Source organism: Hyla sarda, chromosome 7, assembly GCF_029499605.1.
Source record: "Hyla sarda isolate aHylSar1 chromosome 7, aHylSar1.hap1, whole genome shotgun sequence".
Classification (NCBI taxonomy): Eukaryota; Metazoa; Chordata; class Amphibia; order Anura; family Hylidae; genus Hyla; species Hyla sarda.
In genome coordinates, this window is record NC_079195.1 from 97,846,171 (window position 1) to 97,868,935 (window position 22,765).

The window sequence follows — 22,765 nt, forward strand, 5'->3', positions numbered from 1 at the left end:
ACAATGCTGGAGAAAGTGACTGGGAGGTTTTTGCCTGCAGCTGCAGTAAAAATTCTTTTCAGTAAAAAAACAATGCTCTCGTTCCACGAGAACGCTGATGTGACTGGAGGATGTTAAACGCTGCTGGAATGCGCTTTTCTCTGCTGTAACACACACACACACAGGGTGTCCGTCCTATCTCTCTGCAGTGTAATGAATGAAGTGAGGAGCCGCAATATGGCTGCCGATTATATAGGGCTGTGACATCACAGGGGTGACTGGCTGCTGATAGGCTGCATCCTGCATGTGATTCAGGGTCATACCGCCTACTTCCCTTCCTGCCTTGCTTTCCCACCTTCCTAGCGTCCCTTGCCCCATGTACTGACATGTGGATCTGCCATTTTAGATGCCCTGGAGCCTGGAACGCTGTAAAAGGAGTTTAATGAAGCGATTCACGCGATAGAATCGTGGTGATATTCGCTTTTGTTGCGAAACAAATATTTCCGGAAATTCGTAACAAATTCGGGTTCGTCTGCTTCGATTCGCTCATCTCTATTATTATTGCTAGTGACATTGGTCAGATTTGCAAAAAACGGTTGCGTCCTTAAAGAGTAGCTCCCACCATCCTTTTTTTTCTTTTCTGTCTTTGCCTATTGCCCATCTATCCCTAACCCCCTCCCTGCCTTTACATTTTTTTTTACTATCTGAGATATATCTTTTTGTCTACCTGGTAGTGTGCTCACTTACCAGGCAGACTTCCCCAGCAAGCTCGACATCACTGATGCCTGCTGGGGGGGCCGACTTCCGTCCTTAGCTAATCTATACAGGGTGCTTCCAGCTGTTTCACCACTACAACTCCCAGCTTTCCCTGACATCTATTGGCTGTCAGGGTATGCTGGGAGTTGTAGTGGTGAAACAACTGGAGGCACCCTGTGTTGAAAACAATAACTTTGTTATGTCCATTTACGCGGCGCTACCCCGAACCCCGCTCTACACCCCCCGAAAAAAAAAAGACATACCCAAGTGCAGGACAGTCCTGAGGCAGCAGCAGCTGCGCGTATATGCCGGAAGGCGGGGCCGGCGTGTGAGGCCAGGGAGCCAATGCGCACATCCTCTGTGTTCTCAGCACTCGCTCCCGCCTGTTTGACAGGCAGGGAGCGAGCGCAGGCTGACTGAATTAGGACCGATTGCCCGGCCGGCATCGGTCCTAATTCAGTCGTGACGTCACGGCAGGCTGCAACAGGCCACTAGGAGGGAGACCCCTAGTGGCCGGTTTTCAAATATAAAATACAATATTTTAATTAAAATAATAAAAGTATATTCGAAAGTATATTCGAGATATGTTGTAGTAATTTTTCCGCCACGATGTCCCGTCACTGTATAGCGTCCGTATTGAATTACGGGCATATACGGGTGCAAACGGGCAGTTACAAAACCCCATAGGCTGCAATTGTTGTGACGGAACATGCGACGGAACTTCAATAACGGTAAAATCACTGGTGTGAAAAGAGCCTTAGATCCCACGATGAAAGTGGGAACTAAAGCCAGCAACTCAATGTTGCCGACTGGTTGCTTTGGGTGATCGGGACCACCGTGGGGCAATCGCATGGTCTTGATTAGCTTAACTGATGGCTGGAGGGACTAAAATAAAAGTAACAAATTAATTTAAAAAATTTAATAAATGTGTATAATCCTCCCCCCTTTTCCCACTTTATAAATAATGTAAAAATTAAAATAAAAAATTAACATATGTGGTATTGGCACGTGTGCAAATGTCTGAAATATTAAAATTTTATGTTAAAGGAGTACTCCAGCGCAAAATAACTTATCCCCTATCCAAAGGATAGGGGAAAAGTTATAGATCGCGGGGGGTCCGAGCGCTGGGGCCCTCCGGGATCTCCTGGACATGGCCGCGGCAGTCTGCCGGAAGTGAAGTTTCGTCCCCAGCAGAAAGCCGTTGCAGACACTCCCCCTCCATGTATCTCTATGGGATTCATGGAGGGGGCATGTCGGCCGCTGTGTCATGCGGGGACGGAACGCCCCCTTTCCTGTATATTGCTGCGTCCCTGTACCGAAGATCGCGGGGGGCCCCAGCCCTTCGGATAGAGGATAAGTTATTTTGCACTATAGATGTCCTTTAATTAAACCACAAGGTAAATGGTGTAAACGTGAAAGAATACCAAAGTCCAGAATTGCACATTTTTGGTCAGTTCATATAGCAGAAAAAAAATTTCACAAAAATAAAAAAGTTATAGGGGCCAGAAGGGGAAAATTTTAAGCATAATAATTTTCTTACAAAAAGTTTATTTTTCACTGGCAAAATAAAACAAAACCTATATAAATGGGGTATCCTTGTAATTGTATGGAAAGTGCACTACATTTTTTTGGCTTCACCATACATTTTGTGGTAAAATTAGTGTTGTCATTACAAAGCACAATTATGGACATTTATCAACGGGTTTAGTCAGGTTTTCTTTACTATAATTGTTGCAAAATTGTCGCAACTGCGACTACGCGATTTTTGGTGCAACATTTTGACTGGAAAGCGAGAAAAGCAAGTTTTCCAAAAATTAACTACGAGTAATAATTTTAAAATGGACTACGAGTAGTCAGGTATTTATTAACTGCGACAGTCGCAACTGCGCAAAAAAAAGTCGCAACAGGGTTAAAAATTGACTAAATTTACTCCAGCTCAAACATGGAGCAGAAAATGCTACTACCAAAGTAAAAAAGGAAAAATTGCTTACGTGAAAGAAAATTAACAACAGGCTGAAACCAGTTGATAAATACCGTATTTATCGGGGTATACCACGCACCGGCCTATAACACGCACCCTCATTTTACCAAGGATATTTGGGTAAAAAAAGTTTTTTACCCAAATATCCATGGTAAAATGAGGGTGCGTGTGTGCGCATGTATACCCCGATACACCTCCAGGAAAGGCAGGGGGAGAGAGGCCGTCGCTGCCCGCTTCTCTCCCCCTGCCTTTCCTGGGGTTTGGAGCCCTGCTGTCGGCCCTTCTCTCCCCCTGGCTATCGGCGCCGCTGCCCATTCTGTCCCCCTGACTATCGGTGCCGGCGCCCCATTGCCAGGGGGAGAGAAGCGGCGCCGACAGCCAGGGGGAGAGAAGGGGCAGCGGCACCCATTAACAGCGCCGCTGCCCCGTTGCCTCTCCCCATCCCCGGTGGCATAATTACCTGGGTCGAGTCTGCGCTGCTGCAGGCCTCCGGCGCGCGTCCCCTGCGTCGTTGCTATGCACGGGGCGGAGCACTGACGTCATGCCGTGCAGCGCATAGCAACGACGCAGGGGACGCACGCCGGAGGCCTGCAGCAGCGCGGACCCGACCCCGGCAACAGGTAATTATGCCACCGGGGATGGGGGGAGGCAACGGGGCAGCGGCGCCGGCAATGGGTGCCGCTGCCCTTTCTCTCCCCCTCTGTCAGGGGGACAGAACGGGCAGCAGCGCCAATAGCCAGGGGGAGAGAAGGGGCAGCAGGGCTCTAGACCCCAGGAAAGGCAGGGGGAGAGAAGCGGGCAGCAACGGCCTCTCTCCCCCTGCCTTTCCTGGGGGTGTATCGGCGTATAACACGCACATAGACTTTAGGCTAAAAATTTTAGCCTAAAAAGTGCGTGTTATACGCTGATAAATACGGTAAGTCACACATAAGCAAAAAAAAAAGTTAAGAAAAAAGTACTAAAAAAAAGAATACATAAGCAAACATTGATAAATGTCCCTCAATAAGTCCCCCAAACATCAAGCCCTACAGATGAAAAATTGATGAAAAATTGGAAGAGTTATGGAGTTTTAAAGACGAAGAGGAAAAAATGAAAACGCATCGTTGTGTCATTAAGGGGTTAAAAATGAAAGAAGCGATCTGATTGGTTGTTATGGGGAACTGCACCACTCTTCCTCTACACAGGTTTTTGATAAATCTCCACCAAGATGTTTTCACCATATCCACTGTTCTTGCTATTCACAGAATTGCTGATGGAACCCCTGAATGGTAGTGTGAATAGGGCCTAATAATAATGGATTCGGTATTTGTTTTAAAGGGAAAAAAGACTGATGGGAGTTGTAGTTTCGTTACAGCCGAAGAGCCAAAACGTAAAGAAGCCTGCGTTATTATATTTTGTGTTGTTCTGGGTGGAAAATGCATTGCCTCAATCCTACATAGACAATGCAGTGATTATGGACTATAATGGGCTCTAACGTCTCACTCAACAACTTGTAGCCCTAGAAAGAATGAATACAAAATTGTGAAGAAGAAAAAAGAAATTGGTGGTAAAAACAAAACCTAAACTCCGACAAAATGGCTTCTGTGTTGAAGACATATTAGTCTGATACACTTTTTCCTCTGGCGCCTGCCTAGACTTTTCTGTCGTCACCGCATAGACGCGCCTCTTCCCATCATGCAGTGCGGTTAGTGGCTGCTGATTGGATGAATTTAAATCGAGACGGCGGCACCGAACTTGGAAACTTGTGCACCGGAGTTCCCTGGGATGTTTAGAGGATAGAGTACCGGGAAACCGCAGACAGCCGTTATGTGAGTGGCGTCTTATCTGTCAGTGCGGTAGAGTGGTTGGCGCGCTTTGTTAACGCTTTCCTTACCTGCTGTGTGTTGTCTGCCTGCTGGAGAGCATGTCAGGGCTGCCAATAGCAACAGGGGGAAATGTGTAGTGGTAGTAAATGGCTATCCGTCTGTCAGATTATAGTCTTCATATGTTTACCTGCTGTTTTATTTATATATATATATATATATATATATATATATATATATTTTGGGTACTCCCCAGCTGTTGCAAAACTACAACTCCCAGCATGCCCGGACAGCCTTCGGCTGTCCGGACATGATGGGAGATGTAGTTTTGCACCAGCTGGAGGCGTCATAATTTGGGGAACCATTTTATATAAAAGGTATTACAGTATGGAATGTTTGGATCTCTGCCAGTGCATTCCAGTGCTCCACCAGGGTGTGTTCCCTGTATACTCAGAGTATTTGTCTTCTCAAGTATTTACAGATAATACAGGGAAAGGGGTTAATAAAGGTTCAGATCTCCTGATGTTACAGTAACATGTCATTTCTGTGCATTTCTCTTGTTACAAAAATCAGTTTTCCATTAGAACTTTTTTTTAAATGTACTGTGTGAACAAGCGTTTGTTTTAGGCCCTAGACTGTAGATGGACATTGTCACAGTCGTCTGGGTCTACGTCCCCCCCCCATCTCTTCCTGTGTCACAGTCATCTGGGTCCCCCCCCCATATCTCTCCCTGTGTCACAGTCGTCTGGGTCCCCCCCCCATATCTCCCCCTGTGTCACAGTCATCTGGGTCCCCCCCCCATATCTCTCCCTGTGTCACAGTCGTCTGGGTCCCCCCCCCCATATCTCTCCCTGTGTCACAGTCGTCTGGGTCCCCCCCCCCATATCTCTCCCTGTGTCAGTTGTCTGGGTCCCCCCCATATCTCCCCCTGTGTCACAGTCGTCTGGGTCCCCCCCCCATATCTCCCCCTGTGTCACAGTCGTCTGGGTCCCCCCCCATATCTCCCCCTGTGTCACAGTCGTCTGGGTCCCCCCCCCATATCTCTCCCTGTGTCACAGTCGTCTGGGTCCCCCCCCATATCTCTCCCTGTGTCACAGTCTGGGTCCCCCCCATATATCTCTCTGTGTCACAGTCATCTGGGTCCCCCCCCATCTCTCCCTGTGTCACAGTCGTCTGGGTCCCCCCATCTCTCCCTGTGTCACAGTCGTCTGGGTCCCCCCCCCATCTCTCCCTGTGTCACAGTCGTCTGGGTCCCCCCCCCCATCTCTCCCTGTGTCACAGTCGTAGGGGTCCCCCCCTCATCTATTTTTTATTTTTAAGAAAACAAAACAAAAACAGTTTACTGTTTTTAATTACCTCTACCTCTGTTCCCACACTGACCTCCCCCATCATTCTGCCTCCGGTGTTCAGCATTGGTCTTCAGTCAGTGCTCCAGTGTCAGGTATCTGCTGCTTTCTATCAGAAGCCTTGCTATGACTCCCCGTACTCCTGGTTAGGGAGGTTCACCACCGAGACTGCTGATTGGCTGTGGTGGTCAACTGTCATCCTCTGAGGTAAGCGGGTCACCATGGGGCCCTAGACTACAGCTAGACATTGTTTGGAATGCTGAGCGTGTCACGATAGGGCCCTAGACTACAGCTAGACATTGTAATGGAATGCTGAGCGTGTCACAATAGGGCCCTAGACTACAACTAGACATTGTAATGGAATGCTGAGCATGTCACAATAGGGCCCTAGACTACAACTAGACATTGTAATGGAATGCTGAGCATGTCACAATAGGGCCCTAGACTACAACTAGACATTGTAATGCTGAGCGTGTCACAATAGGGCCCTACACTACAGCTAGACATTGTAATGCTGAGCGTGTCACAATAGGGCCCTAGACTACAGCTAGACATTGTAATGGAATGCTGAGCGTGTCACAATAGGGTCCTAGACTACAGCTAGACATTGTAATGGAATGCTGAGCGTGTCACAATAGGGCCCTAGACTACAGCTAGACAATGTAATGGAATGCTGAGCGTGTCACAATAGGGCCCTAGACTACAGCTAGACAATGTAATGGAATGCTGAGCGTGTCACAATAGGGTCCTAGACTACAGCTAGACATTGTAATGGAATGCTGAGCGTGTCACAATAGGGCCCTAGACTACAGCTAGACATTGTAATGCTGAGCGTGTCACAATAGGGCCCTAGACTACAGCTAGACATTGTAATGGAATGCTGAGCGTGTCACAATAGGGCCCTAGACTACAGCTAGACATTGTAATGGAATGCTGAGCGTGTCACAATAGGGCCCTAGACTACAGCTAGACATTGTAATGCTGAGCGTGTCACAATAGGGCCCTAGACTACAACTAGACAATGTAATGGAATGCTGAGCGTGTCACAATAGGGTCCTAGACTACAGCTAGACATTGTAATGGAATGCTGAGCGTGTCACAATAGGGCCCTAGACTACAGCTAGACAATGTAATGGAATGCTGAGCGTGTCACAATAGGGTCCTAGACTACAGCTAGACATTGTAATGGAATGCTGAGCGTGTCACAATAGGGCCCTAGACTACAGCTAGACATTGTAATGCTGAGCGTGTCACAATAGGGCCCTAGACTACAGCTAGACATTGTAATGGAATGCTGAGCGTGTCACAATAGGGCCCTAGACTACAGCTAGACATTGTAATGGAATGCTGAGCGTGTCACAATAGGGCCCTAGACTACAGCTAGACATTGTAATGCTGAGCGTGTCACAATAGGGCCCTAGACTACAACTAGACAATGTAATGGAATGCTGAGCGTGTCACAATAGGGTCCTAGACTACAGCTAGACATTGTAATGGAATGCTCAGCGTGTCACAATAGGGTCCTAGACTACAGCTAGACATTGTAATGGAATGCTGAGCGTGTCACAATAGGGCCCTAGACTACAGCTAGACATTGTAATGCTGAGCGTGTCACAATATTGTCATCGCAGCAGGTTTTTTACAATAAAGTTGAGGCATACAAAATAAGGTAATGGCTCTATGGTTGTTTTGTGTTTCAATGGACTTCAATTTAAAAGAAAAAAATTTAAGATTTGAAAGTTGTAAAGTCTTTGTATCTTCATATAGGCACATGGCCGCATTGCAGGTCTGTCTTGTATGTCGGATGTGTCGTGTGCCTCCTTGATGTGGACCATATTGTACGATTATTCAGTTACTGTACTGTTCACCTTACACTTAGATCTGTAATGTTTATATAAAACCCTTGTTTTTGTTCCCCCCCCCCCCCCCCCCCGAACCGCTCAGTCAGAATGAAGCCATCTGAAGAGAACCGCCCCGCTCCAAGACCCTCTTATTTGGGTGAAGGTATAACCTATCCAGAAAGGGATGGACCACAAGAAATAGATGACATCAGAACAAATCTCTCAGAACGGTTCTTACTGTTGGAGGACACAGAATCTGATTCTGTCCTGGTAAGAATTGTAGGTTTTTGGCTGTCACTGTCTGCACATTCTCATAACCTTTATACTTCTAACAAAAAAGAGAATTCATCACATATGAGGGAAAGCTCTTCCCAGAGGGGAAACATCTCTTCCAATTAGATAAACAAAAATGTGTATAGACCGTGCACACTATAAGTCTGACTGTAACCAACAATGTTTAAAGGGATATTCCAGAGAAATGTTACCTTTTAAAAGCTGATTTATTTGCTGCTTATCTTCTGCTTTATCCCTCCCAACTCATAGAATGTGTGCCAGTCACTGGAGGTGGGGGGGTCGTATGGCACTGCTGCAGCCAGTGACTGGCTAAATGGGCATTTTATGTCAGGATGGTGAACTGGAAACACTGACAGCAGGAAAGGAACTGATAGAACGACAATGCCAAGTGTTCTCCTGACGCACTTAGCGCTTTTGGATCTGGTCACACATGCCGTAATTTTTTGCTGCATATTTTCTGCCCCTGACTTTGCTACCCTATGACTTCAATGGGTAGGAAAATACGCAGCAACTAAATATGCACGTGTGACCCTATCCTCAGGTTGTTTCCACACGTACAGTATCCTGAGCATATTTGAGGCTGCGGATTTCAATGTAATCTAAATGACTGAACACAGCTTTTAATCTATATACCGCCACCAAAAAAATTGGCAAAAAGAACAAAGCCACAACTGGTTCACTCCGGAGATTTATACAAACAGAACCAGTTGTGTAAATTATTCAATTTTATTAAACATATAGCAAAATATAAGACATACATTTAAAATTACAGTGGGAAATATTAAAAACAAAAGGCACTGAAATGACGACTACAGAGAAGGGGAGTTTGTACAGAGAGCACATGGAATACAGGGAACAATGATAGAATCAGATAGCGTAAAGATCAATGAGGTCATAGATATTAGTGGATCAACATTACAATGAGAGAGTGATATAGATGCTTGGTAAAGTAAACAGATCAAAAGCAAAGGCTAAACATACAAGACAATAGCCGAGAAACCATAGAACATCCTGCCGTGTGTGCTGTCAACCTGGGGTTGGAGCTGGTAGGTTGGCAGCACAGATGTGAGGATGTTCTATGGTTTCTCAGCTATTGTCTTTTATGTTTAGCCATTGGTAATGTAATGTTGCTCCACTAATATCTATGACCTCCTTGAGTGATCTTTACGCTATCTGATTCTATCATTGTTCCCTGTATTCCATGTGCTCTCTGTACCATCTCCCCTTCTCTGTAGTCGTCATTTCAGTGCCTTTTATTTTTCATATTTCCCACATGTAATTTTAAATGTATGTCTTATATTTTGATATGTTTAATATTTTACACAATTGGTTCTTTTGTCGATGTATACAGCTTTCAATCTGCAGCTTTAAATCCTGCATGTTAGATATAAAGAAGAGTGGTGAGTGAGTGAGTTTTTCTCTAAAAAAAAAAAAAAAAAAAAACGATCTGATTCTATGCACAACTGCATTTCTTTTCATTTACCTAAGTTTTGATAAATCTCCCCCCACAGTTATGAATTTGTTGTACATAAAACTGGATTACCTACCACACTATTCCTTACAGCTTAGGATGGTTTAGGGTAGGATCACACGGAACGGATCCGCAGCTGATCCCGGACCCTACAGTGTGCCACAAACTGTGCCTTCTCGAAGCTGCAATCCACCGCTATGAGCAGACCCACAACGATCTGCGAGTCGCTGCACGCATGCGCAGTGTACTCGCAAATGTTGCGGCAGCTCCCCCTGCTTCCTGAACCAGGCCACGATGTGTGCAAGTACACTATGTATGGGCACAGCGACTCACAGGATACTGTAAGCAGGCACAGCTGGTGGCACACTGGGGTCCATCATCCATGAATCTGCAGCGTAAAATATCCTGGGAATCTGTTCCATGTGACCCTACCCTTAAAGGGGTACTCTGGTGGAAAACTTTTTATTTTTTAAATCAACTGATGCCAGAAAGATAAATAGATTTGTAAATGACTTCTATTAAAAAATCTTAATCCTTCCAGTACTTATTAGCTGCTGTATGCTCCACAGGAAGTACTTTTCTTATTGAATTTCCTTTTTGTCTGACCACAGTGCTCTCCACTGACACCTCTGTCCATGTCAGGAACTCCCCAGTCAGGAGAAAATCCCCATAGCAAACATGCGGCTCTGGACAGTTCCAAAAATGGACAGTGGTGTAAGCAGAGAGCAATGTGGTAAGACAGAAAAGGGATCCAAAAAGAAAAGAATTTCCTCTGTAGTATACAGCCTCTAATAAGTACTGGAAGGATTAAAAATTAAATAGAAGTAATTTACAAATCTTCAATGTAGTAAAGAATAGAATAACATCGGCACTCACCGGTCTTCTCTTAAAAAAGGCTTCTTTATTGATACATACTCACAACATGAAATGCAGTAAGGGAGAGGGACCCGTGCAGGGGGGGTACGTAGTAGGCGACAGATTCTGTTTCACTCGTTATACGAGCTTCATCCGGCCATATCTACCTGGATTTCTGTGCTGCTTCTTATACAGGTGGGCGGCCAATCGTGAATGCTCCAGACCGCCCTCCTCTTCTGATGCACCTGGCGAGTTCTCGTTAGAGTCTCACCATTGGCTAACCATCGCCATTTTTGTAAGTGCATCAGTATAAGAAAGCATATACTAAGACATGTGCATGTTAAAAACTGAAAATTTAAAAACATGGTGCATAATCAATTTTATCATTTAATCCGAGAGGACCAGCTGCTGCTGTTTGTATGATCCAATATGTTTCTCTTTGCAAGAGGTATTGATCCAGACTTATCCCCGGTTTGGGTTTAACCTTTTCTATCCCGGAGAATTTTAGATGATCCAATTGCCCCTTGTGGGCTTCCATCATATGGGCAATAAGACCGTACCTTGAAGGGAGCACCGCGTCTTGTTGCCCATATGATGGAAGCCCACAAGGGGCAATTGGATCATCTAAAATTCTCCGGGATAGAAAAGGTTAAACCCAAACCGGGGATAAGTCTGGATCAATACCTCTTGCAAAGAGAAACATATTGGATCATACAAACAGCAGCAGCTGGTCCTCTCGGATTAAATGATAAAATTGATTATGCACCATGTTTTTAAATTTTCAGTTTTTAACATGCACATGTCTTAGTATATGCTTTCTTATACTGATGCACTTACAAAAATGGCGATGGTTAGCCAATGGTGAGACTCTAACGAGAACTCGCCAGGTGCATCAGAAGAGGAGGGCGGTCCGGAGCATTCACGATTGGCCGCCCACCTGTATAAGAAGCAGCACAGAAATCCAGGTAGATATGGCCGGATGAAGCTCGTATAACGAGTGAAACAGAATCTGTCGCCTACTACGTACCCCCCCCTGCACGGGTCCCTCTCCCTTACTGCATTTCATGTTGTGAGTATGTATCAATAAAAAAGCCTTTTTTAAGAGAAGACCGGTGAGTGCCGATGTTATTCTATTCTTTACTACATTGAAGATTTATACCTTGCTGAAACGTCAGAGCACCACCATACCTCTATCGGTTTATCCAAGTCACACGCCCGCCGTACAATCCAGCCTAGCCAATAGGAGCAGTGCCGAATATCACATCTTCTCTTTGCTAATTTACAAATCTGTTTAACTTTCTGGCACCAGTTGGAAAAAAAGAAAAGAAAATGTAACTTATGTATTGCTGGGGCTGTATAAAAATAGAAGGGGGTAAAAGGTCATGCTTGCCTACCACCAGTCCACTGCAGATCCCATTCTTTTCCATCCAGTTTCCTGATGCTTCTGTTTTCATAGACAAGAGCTTGGTGCAGGACCTGCCTTCTCAGCTAATCACTGACCAAGGCAGGACAAGAAGTAATCAGGTCCTGCACCAAGGTCTCATCTCGGAAACAGGAATAAGACAGGAGCGTCAGGAGACCATTACCAATAACAACCAATCCCAGCTCAGGTAAAAAAAAAAGCTGAGCTGTGGTTGGTTATGGGCAACAAAGAGACACTTTTAGACAGGTTGATTGGCTAGTGTACTCTCTGATGGCATTTATTCATTCATTCATTCATTCATTTTATTTATTTATTTTAGTCAAATAGCAGATTTACATTGAGTCTAAAAATTGGCCTGTATGAGCTTAAAGTATTGAAATGATTTTGGGCAAGCAATAACTGACCACAATGGATTGTGTTATTGCAGAAGACACAGGGCAATGATGTCACATAAGGTAAAGATATTAGTGCAATCCTATAACAGATTAGGCTTGTGCAGATGTGGTCATGGTAAAATCATAGCTGTGCCTCAGATTTAACCTTTGACTCTAATGATATTAAAGGGGTACTCCGGCGCGAAGACATCTTATCCCCTATCCAAAGGATAGGGGATAAGATGCCTGATCGCAGGGGTCCCGCCGCTGGGGACCCCTGTGATCTTATCACGGGGACGGAGCATAGTGACGTCATGGCTCTGCCCCCGTGTGACGTCACGCTCAATGCAACCGGGACCCCCGCAATCAGGCATCTTATCCCCTATCCTTTGGATAGGGGATAAGATGTCTTAGCGCCGGAGTACCCCTTTAAGGCCACTATACTTGGCATCCATCAGTTCCCTTTAGGGCTGTATACAGTAGTGAGGTTTAGAAACAACCACTGATCAGTCTGCTTGTACATCATTTGCTTCTAGAAAAGCTCCTTGGATGCTAAAGAGCCCATGCAGGTTTTCCTTCGTGTGCGACCTTTTACTGGATCTGAGATTGAGCAAAAAGAGTCCCAGGTGAGTGTCATGTAGCTGTGGGTGACCTGTATCTTTTATTGTATTAGAATGATGCTAATGTGGTCCTTTTCTTAGGATTGTGTCAGTATTCCTGATCCCTGTAGTGTCCTGGTGAAAGCTCCTCTCAGTTCACAGGCAATTCGGCTGAGTGACAGAGGTGGCGGTTCAATGGCTCAGAAGTTCTCATTTACTCAGGTAAGAAACGTTCTCCTGAATATTAGTGGAAAATGTTCTTGCTATGAAACTGTATTGCTTTGTAATGGATTATGTCAAATATTAGTTGTTCTATTTTTGAAACAGGTGTTTGGCCCTGAGACTACACAAAGCCAGTTTTTTGAGGGGACTATAAAGAAACAAGTGACTGATTTCATGAAAGGACAGAATCGGCTGATATTTACCTATGGTGTTACTAACGCAGGCAAAACATTTACATTCCAAGGTAAGAAAGCAGAGATAGATATATATGTAAACAGTATATAAATTCATTATCTCCACATAGGGGAACATTTATAATTGTTTAAACAAAGAGTGTAATGTCCGGCACTGCTGCTGATATTCTCACGTATTTGGACTAAGGGACGTGTTGGAGTGTTCCCCGAAGTGTTGGTGGTGCTCTGACTGTGAGTAGTAAATCACAAATCTTGAAGTAAAGAGGAGTAGTAGAAAAAGTCGGCAGACTCACCAAAGACTTCTTTTCCAGGGTAATTTCTTTATTTCATACTCACATATAAAAGGTGGATACAAAAGGTGGGAGAGGGATCACAGTGGGGGGTATTCACTGTCTGGCGACAGACTCTGTTTCGCTCGGTGCTCGAGCTTCTTCTGGCCTGAACAACTAGGAATAGTAGGCTGGTTCTTATACAGGTGGGTTCACAGGTCTAATTTCTTAGCACCTCCCAACTGTAGTGACGTCTGGTGTGAAGGCGTTAGCTTAAAAACAGGTAGCCAGCCGCAAACCACTTATTTCATACAGAAAAAACAAATCAATAGGCGATATTCTGTCGAAAAACATCCCCTAAAAAAGAGGTAACATGGTTAGAAAGTTCTATACCAAAAGGGAATTATGCCTGTAAGTCCTGTAATTTTTGCAAATTTAATGCACAATTGAAAACGATGCGAATGGGCTCAATAACCCACACTGTTACAGATTTAATAACATGCCGTACCAAACATGTAGTATATGTTATTTACTGCCCGTGTGGCTTCTACTACATTGGAAAAACTATTCGTCAGTTATGCGCAAGAATACGTGAGCATATGTACTCACTGCGCACACTTAAAGGGGCACCCCGCCTAATATCCCATGTAGTGGAAGCCCACGGGGGAAAACCAGAAGTACTTACTTTTTCCGGAGTGGAGAGAGTTAAATATAGACCAGGTATTGATCTCAACCGCCTCCTGTTGCAGCGAGAAACATATTGGATTATCCATACCGCAGAAACAGGTCCTTTAGGCTTGAATGACAAAGTGGATTACGCCCCTTGTTTTTAAAATCACTCTTCTTATTTTTAACATAATAAGCTGTTTTCTTATGACAGAAGGTATACGGAAAGCGTAATCTATGCTTGTTTTTAAGCTAACGCCTTCACACCAGACGTCACTACAGTTGGGAGGTGCTAAGAAATTAGACCTGTGAACCCACCTGTATAAGAACCAGCCTACTATTCCTAGTTGTTCAGGCCAGAAGAAGCTCGAGCACCGAGCGAAACAGAGTCTGTCGCCAGACAGTGAATACCCCCCACTGTGATCCCTCTCCCACCTTTTGTATCCACCTTTTATATGTGAGTATGAAATAAAGAAATTACCCTGGAAAAGAAGTCTTTGGTGAGTCTGCCGACTTTTTCTACTACTCCTCTTTACTTCAAGATTTATAATTGTTTGCTTTGATCTAAAGGCTCTTTTATTTATTTATTATTTTTCCTCTCCTCCCCTCTTACACCCCCCCCCCCCTTATGTGCTACATATTTTTCATACTATCACAGGGGGTTGATAAGTTTTGGAGCACATAAGCAAAACAAAAGTTGCAGCTGAGACTTAAGCGATTGTTAGTTTTGCTCACGTACGGGAGTTTTGTACTCCAGGTCAGACCTGGAGTAGACTTGCAACGTTTTGTAAGGGGTTTGTGGCTTTGTTTTGCCTACGTGCCACTTTCGCACATCATAAATTCGTAACCACTGCAAAGTCTAAACTGAAATTTGCTTAGGTAAGGCTATTCGTAGCTTCTTGCTTACCTACAAAAGTCGCACAAAGTGCGCCCGGAGTTAGCAAAAAAAAGGCTCTAAATACCTTGATAAATGTCCCCCAAATGTTTACATTCAGACTCTGCGCTCTATATAGCGAGTTCAGTATAGTTAATGCTCTGCAAGCTACACATCCTGGACTACATCCTGATACACTATAATAGACTGCAATGGTAGTCTTTTGCTGCTGATCTTCTAATGCATTTATCTAGACCCGTGGTCTCCAACCTGCGGACCTCCAGATGTTGCAAAACTACAACTCCCAGCATGCCCGGACAGCCAACGGCTGTCCGTGCATGCTGGGATTTGTAGTTTTGCAACATCTGGAGGTCCGCAGGTTGGAGACCACGGGTCTAGAGCATTGCATAGACTGTATACACTTCTCAGCTGTGTGCAGTAATGATTATAGGGGTTTGCTGCCACTGAATGTAAACAAGAATCTTCTCATTGATCGCAAATAATGATCTTAAAGGGGTATTTTGGTGAAACTTCTGGGGGGCGGTGGATGGTACTGGTAATGGCAGCTGCAGTGGACTGGGAAGGTAAGTATCGCCTATTTTTACCATAGTCCTAGACTAGAATACCCTGTTCATTTTTAATTTGCATAACTTAGCCTCTCCACACCTCTTAATAAACTCAAGATCACGTTTTAATATAAAGCAAATAAAAAATGTCTATGCAAATGTACCTAGTGACTCCTAGTGATGCATATATTTTTATTATTGTTAATCCAGTATTGTCTTCTGCTTATGCTGTCTAAGTGGTGTTAATTCAGTACTGGAATGTACGTATTAGTATGTTCTTAAGCTTCGGCACAAGATGGCGCTCTGTCTCCATGGAAACTGTTCTGTAGATTACACTGACTAACATGATATCTAAATTGGTTTGAAAAAGAAGGTTTAGATCTACTTTTAACACTTTAGTGTCATCTGACATACATTTTGTCACTGGCATAGTGTAGTTGACGCCAAATGCTTTATGCTGGGGGTTTAGGAGCTAATTTTGCACTGGTATGTGGTATTACACATCCAAATCATAGGGTTTTCTCATATAGCGATATATCTCGCACTGATAGAAAGTGAGATTTAAAACATAACGTTTAATAATCCACCGATAAAAAAGCTCAAATTATATTGTCAAACATATATACAATTATGCTGCCATCATAGTGTCCACGCTATATTGCAGAATATAAGCACTTACTCATATTATATCTGGAGTCTATGCTCTTGTTTTCAGAGAGGTCACAGATAAATAATAAATATTACAGGAGATCTATATACTGCATCCGATTGCACATGTCCATAGACCTCTATTGCAACATCCCCATATATGCACTTGATATAGTTGCGCACATATTCATACAGCAATTCTATAGTCTCAGGTGTAATTCGTATCCATACAGTCACATAAACTCCAACTGTTCACCGCATGTGTGTACATCCTTTATCATATAGACTTCTAGGACAACGCTGCTCCCATAAGGAATATCCTGATATTCTGTTATATAGGCCCAGATCTCATGGATGTAGTCTATAGCAGCATATACTGTATATTAGTTATAGTCCAAAGTCTTATTGCACATACCAGTGATTGCACAGTACATAGTCTATATTGCACATAGGGTTAGTATTGCCTCTCCCCCCCCCCCCCCCCCCCCCCAAAAAAAAAAAAGTGCTGGTTATATGATTGACATCCCATCAGTGCAATGTGCATATAAGGTGCTGCAATGTTAATAAAAAAAAAAACTGTAGTCCCGAGCTTGCTTCATTGATGTATCCAAGATTCCAGTGTGGCTACTTCTGTCCTCCTGTATTCAGATTCAATGCGTTTCCCTCTGTTGGGTTCATCAGGAATCTTGATTACAACAGCAATCGTTTAGCATAAACAGCTCCTGCTGTAGCGAGTATCAGACATGACACGGACGGCGGCGGTGGCGACACATAACACGGATGGCGATGGCATCTCGGATACATCAATGAAGCAAGCTTGGGACCACAGATTTTATTTATTTTTTTTTTATATTAAAGGGGTATTCCAGGGAAAATGTTTTTTCTTTATTTTTTATTAAATTTTTTTTTTCTTTATATCAACTGGCTCCAGAAAGTTAAACAGATCTGTAAATTCTATTGTCTTAACCCTTCCAATAATTATCAGCTGCTGAAATCGAGTTGTTTTCTGTTTGGCAACAGTGCTCTCTGCTTGTCTCGGGAACTGCAGAGTAGAAGAGGTTTTGTTTGGGGATTTGCTTCTATGCTGGACAGTTCCTGAGTTCAGAGAGCACTTAGACAGAAAAGAACAACTCAACTTCAGCAGCTCATAAGTACTGAAAGGATTAAGATTTTTTTTTTATAGAAGTAATTTACAAATCTGGTGAGTGCCGACTTTTTCATTCTTCTATCAAGTGCACCAAGGTTACTTCTTATATGTGTCTGAGCACCACCATACTCATTGCCGCAACAGTGATTGATTGAGTCCGCCCGCTGAAGGTACAGAAGTAAGCAGTGCCGAACGTCTTGATTATACTAATTTACAAATCTGTTTAACTTTCTTGAGCTAGTTGATGGATATATGTGGTGTCCTGGTACTGTACTCGTACTGTACCTTGTATTATAAGTCCCCAAAGTCAGAGTTCCTCCGTACTTATAGGATGCTCTTGGTGGCATAACCCCTAGTCGCCTCTTCCTCCTTCAATTTTGTGTGTGTATATTATATTATATTATTTATATATATATATATATATATATATATATATATATATATATATATATATATATATATATATATATATATATATATATATATATATATATATATTGTGTAGTATAAACGTTGCTTCCAGGACCTTAGGTCAGATGATTAATAATTATATTGTTCTGCTAAGTTTAAGGACCTTTCAGGTCAGGTGATCATGTCACATGTTGTACCATAATGCTTTGTATTAGGACTGACAGGTCTGGGGGACCAATAAGCTGGAAGCCCGCCCCTTAAGATATAAGGGCGCTGTTATCCAATCCTCGCTCTTAGTTCCTGTACTGCAAAGCAGTAACATCTCTTTCCCTCTTGGGTTCCGGACTAGCAGAGAGAGAGAGAGAGAGAGGAGTTCCGTGTATACCTTAAAGACAAATCTGGGCCTGAAGCCTGCTAACTGCAGCCGAATACAAAACCGTGAGTTCAGTCTAACTCAATCCTAATCCTGCGTGACTGCTGGACCTAAACAATTCCCCTAAATCCAGTGGGACAGCATAAAGCCATTACTTCAAGCTTGTTCCCTGCAGGGTCCCAGCCAAACCTGTGAGAAGCCTAAAGTCCGGTCCTCTGTAAAGACTGTTACTACATTTAACCTGCATAAAATCTTCCATAAAGTTATCTTCAGTTTACTAAGATTCCGGTTGTGGACAGTCCTTTGTTCCTCCCTGTCGTTCCTGGAACGGGTGCGGTGGGATATATATATCTGCGCCCTGGTGTCATGACTGTTATGTGTTAATCCAACACCCTTTCATCACTGCACAGCTACACTCTACCTACCCTACACCCCCAAGCTACCTCATATAAAAAAATGTTTTTTCTCCCTGGATAACCCCTTTTAACATTGCAGCACCTTATATGCACATTGCACTGATGGGATGTCAATCATATAACCAGCACTTTTTTTGGGGGGGGGGGAAGAGGCAATACTAACCCTAGGTGCAATATAGACTATGTACTGTGCAATCACTGGTATGTGCAATAAGACTTTGGACTATAACTAATATACAGTATATGCTGCTATAGACTACATCCATGAGATCTGGGCCTATATAACAGAATATCAGGATATTACTTATGGGAGCAGCGTTGTCCTAGAAGTCTATATGATAAAGGATGTACTCACATGCGGTGAACAGTTGGAGTTTATGTGACTGTATGGATACGAATTACACCTGAGACTATAGAATTGCTGTATGAATATGTGCGCAACTATATCAAGTGCATATATGGGGATGTTGCAATAGAGGTCTATGGACATGTGCAATCGGATGCAGTATATAGATCTCCTGTAATATTTATTATTTATCTGTGACCTCTCTGAAAACAAGAGCATAGACTCCAGATATAATATGAGTAAGTGCTTATATACTGCAACAGGGGTGTGGAAATAAAAAAAAAAATAATAAAAAAATAAAAAACTTGTCCAAGGGACAGACTATTATGCCAGACTATTAGCGGGGGGAGAGCTGTAGCTCCTTTTACGCCCGAGACAAGCCCAGAAAAGTCTAGATGTAACTTTTTGATCACCATAAAAAAATTTCTCATATGAAGTGACCAAAAATGAACAATTCTGGACTATTTTTTTACATTTACACCGTTCACCGTACGGTTTAATTAACATTATATTTTAATAGTCTGGACATTTCCACATGCAGCGATATCACTTATGTTTATTTTTGTACATTATTTTTATTTAAAGAAAATTGGAAACTTTTATTAGGAAAGGGGCTTATTCACATATTTACGCACTTTGTAAAATATTTTAATCACTATTTTTCAGTCTTCATAGGGACTTATGTGTTACTCGGGTGTTCTGCGTCTCCAGTTTATGTGCTGCATTTTGTGTCAGAAAATGCTGGAAGTTGCATTTAGTTCCTAGATGACTATAACTCCCAGCATGCCCTGATACAGCCTATGGTTGTGTGGGTGTTGCAGCATGTTCCACTGTATAGTAGGACAGTTAAGGTTATTGTAGGACATGCTGGGAGTTGTAGTTTTGGTTCGTGTCAGCTGCAGAGCCATAGGATGTGTCAAGGAATACTGGGAATTACAGTTAGTAACTACAACACCCAGCATGCCCTGATGCAGCCTATGGCTCTGCAGCTGACCCGAACCAAAACTACAACTCCCAGCATGTTACACTTTATAGTTCTACAGTTTAGGTTATGGTGTAACATGCTGGGAGTTGTAGTTTTGGTTCGGGTGTGTTTGCGTCCATCCGTGGGGCTCTTGGTCGGCGGGTGAGTATGAAGGAGCGGGATTCTGGGGGTGCAATTTAGTGCGGGTGGCTAGAAGACACTAAAAATAAATAAAATTAGATGGCACAACTGCAGTGCCCTTCCCCCCCCCCCCCCCCCACATCATACATTACATACACACATCACAGATACATCATACACATATACACTCGCACCATACATATGCACACATCACACACCCGCCACTGCCCTCCCCCCACATCATATATTACATACACACATCACACATACACTCACACTATACGTACACCGCTGCCCACCCCACATCATACATCACATACATACATACATACACATCACACATAGACAGACATCATACATTACATACACATCACACACATCATACATTACATACACATCACACACATTATACATTACATACACATCACAGACAGACATCATACACACAGTATACATTACATACACATCACACATAGACAGACATCATACATTACATACACATCACACACATTATACGTTACATACACATCACACATAGACAGACATCATACACACATTATCCATTACATACACATCACACAGACAGACATCATACATTACATACACATCACACATAGACAGACATCATACACACAGTATACACAGACATCATACACACAGTATACATTACATACACATCACACATAGACAGACATCATACATTACATACACATCACACACATTATACATTACATACACATCACAGACAGACATCATACACACAGTATACATTACATACACATCACACATAGACAGACATCATACATTACATACACATCACACACATTATACGTTACATACACATCACACATAGACAGACATCATACACACATTATCCATTACATACACATCACACAGACAGACATCATACATTACATACACATCACACATAGACAGACATCATACACACAGTATACACAGACATCATACACACAGTATACATTACATACACATCACACATAGACAGACATCATACATTACATACACATCACACACATTATACGTTACATACACATCACACATAGACAGACATCATACACACATTATCCATTACATACACATCACACATAGACAGACATCATACACACAGTATACACAGACATCATACACACAGTATACATTACATACACATTACACATTATCCATTACATACACATCGCACACATCACACATACACTCACCCCCTACATATACAACCACCTTTCCTGCCGCTGCCTGCATTCTCTGCCTCCTCACCTGAGCCACCATGAGTGGACATCAGAGCTGTAGTCCCGGCCGGTGTGAGGTTACATGGGTTTGAAAATCTCCCCTCACACCGGACGTCCTCTCCTCTCTCCCCTCCCCCCCTGCTCTGTGTTTTCCCCGTGCAAGCATACAGCCTCCCCGTGGTGGATTAGGTCCTGTGAAGAAAGAGCAGGGGAAGGGATAGAGCTGTGTGCGGGGGAGGGGAGGAGCTGTGTGCCAAGCTGTGGACATCCTTTCTCTCCCCCTGTCTTCTTGTGTTATGTGTAGTTGCGTCCTCAGGGAGGATTAGATAAGGGGGCGGGGCTCAATTATGTAATGCGAACGTGCGACCTCGGGCTCTGCGGTCAGTTGGGGGCCGCTGCCCCCTCCATACACTTTGAGTGCTGGGCATGCTGAGAGTTGTAGTTTTGCAACAGCTGGAGCACCCTGGTTGGGAAACAATGGATTGTACAGAAGGCTGACGGATGTCCTCTGAACACCCCGTTATTGTTGTTGCAATGTGCATGTGATTCCCATTACAAAATTATGAAAAAATAATAATAAAATAAATAAAAAGTTAAAAATAAAATTGTTACAAAAATTTATTATGCAAAGAATGAAAAAGAGAATGACAATCAGAAAATAGAAAAGAACATTTCAGTATCTGGCTCTAGTCAGTAATAAACAAATCTAAGTGATACATTCTCTTTGTGTCTTGTTTAGCTGGTAAATCAGTCTATTTGTATATTTCATATGAAAGAGCTTGGGCATCACAACAAGCTGTTTCTCGGTTATTGCCTTTGATTCTGTTTAAGCCTTTCCTTTTATCTCTATATGAAAATTTCCAAACTTTAAGAGTAGCTCTTGCATTTGTTGTATGATGTAACTTGTTAGATCTTCAGGCCAAGCTGTGAAGTGAGACATTGCTTCTGAACTTATGTAAAGCTGTCTTTTAGCAGCTCCGCTACAAACCATACAATCTCCCTTGTAAATGATCCATCAGAGAGCTGGTAATCGAGTTCTTGATCGGTTTCCGCAGCTTTTCATTGAAGATTGCATTTCATGCTTCTTGCTTGTTATGCCGTTGCTACAACAATTTGTTTCATTATCACAATTGGTTTCACAATTAGGTTACAGCCGTTGTCAATAGTTTTGAGCAGAGGTGATGCTATAGGCCCTGTCATTTTTGATGTGTTATCTGGTCGTGTGTGTATCTCCTGTGTGTGTATATAAGGTTATAACAGTGCTGAAAATTAAAGGGGTTCTCCACCATAAGGTGATTTTAGTACATACCCCACAGACAGTAATGGACATGCTTAGGAAGGATCTGCGCTGGTCTTGGGGCTAAATGGCTATGTTGTGAGATTAACATAACACTGTGGCTAGCTTTCTGTCAACTGGTATTTCCTGTTTGACTTTTCTTTTTGACTACAAATCCCACAATTCCATTTCCCTTCCTTCCACAAATCAGCCACCCTACCCATTGAAACATAAATGAGCTGCATCCATTCAAAAGACCTGTGATTTTCAATCAGGGTGCCTAC

General features: G+C 43.1%; 2 protein-coding genes across 7 annotated transcripts in view; one reads left to right on the forward strand and one right to left on the reverse strand.

Moving 5' to 3' along the window:
* The window catches only part of LOC130282164 (uncharacterized), a 77,218-nt gene that overhangs the window by 31,716 nt on the left and 22,737 nt on the right, over positions 1-22,765 (reverse strand). The window lies entirely within an intron of this gene.
* Positions 3,961-22,765, forward strand: part of KIF20B (kinesin family member 20B) — a 126,919-nt gene continuing 108,114 nt past the window's right edge. For 2 of the 6 annotated variants that reach the window (XM_056530127.1, XM_056530128.1), the window contains exons 1-5: positions 3,961-3,984; positions 7,809-7,975; positions 12,659-12,748; positions 12,824-12,943; positions 13,049-13,187. In XM_056530127.1, coding sequence (XP_056386102.1) covers positions 3,969-3,984; positions 7,809-7,975; positions 12,659-12,748; positions 12,824-12,943; positions 13,049-13,187 — 532 coding nt within the window. In that variant the 5' untranslated portion in view covers positions 3,961-3,968. Of the gene's footprint in view, positions 3,985-4,282; positions 4,525-4,552; positions 4,661-5,928; positions 6,072-7,808; positions 7,976-12,658; positions 12,749-12,823; positions 12,944-13,048; positions 13,188-22,765 lie in introns of those variants that run through there. The other 4 variants (XM_056530131.1, XM_056530132.1, XM_056530130.1 and 1 more) reach the window with 4 other exon arrangements.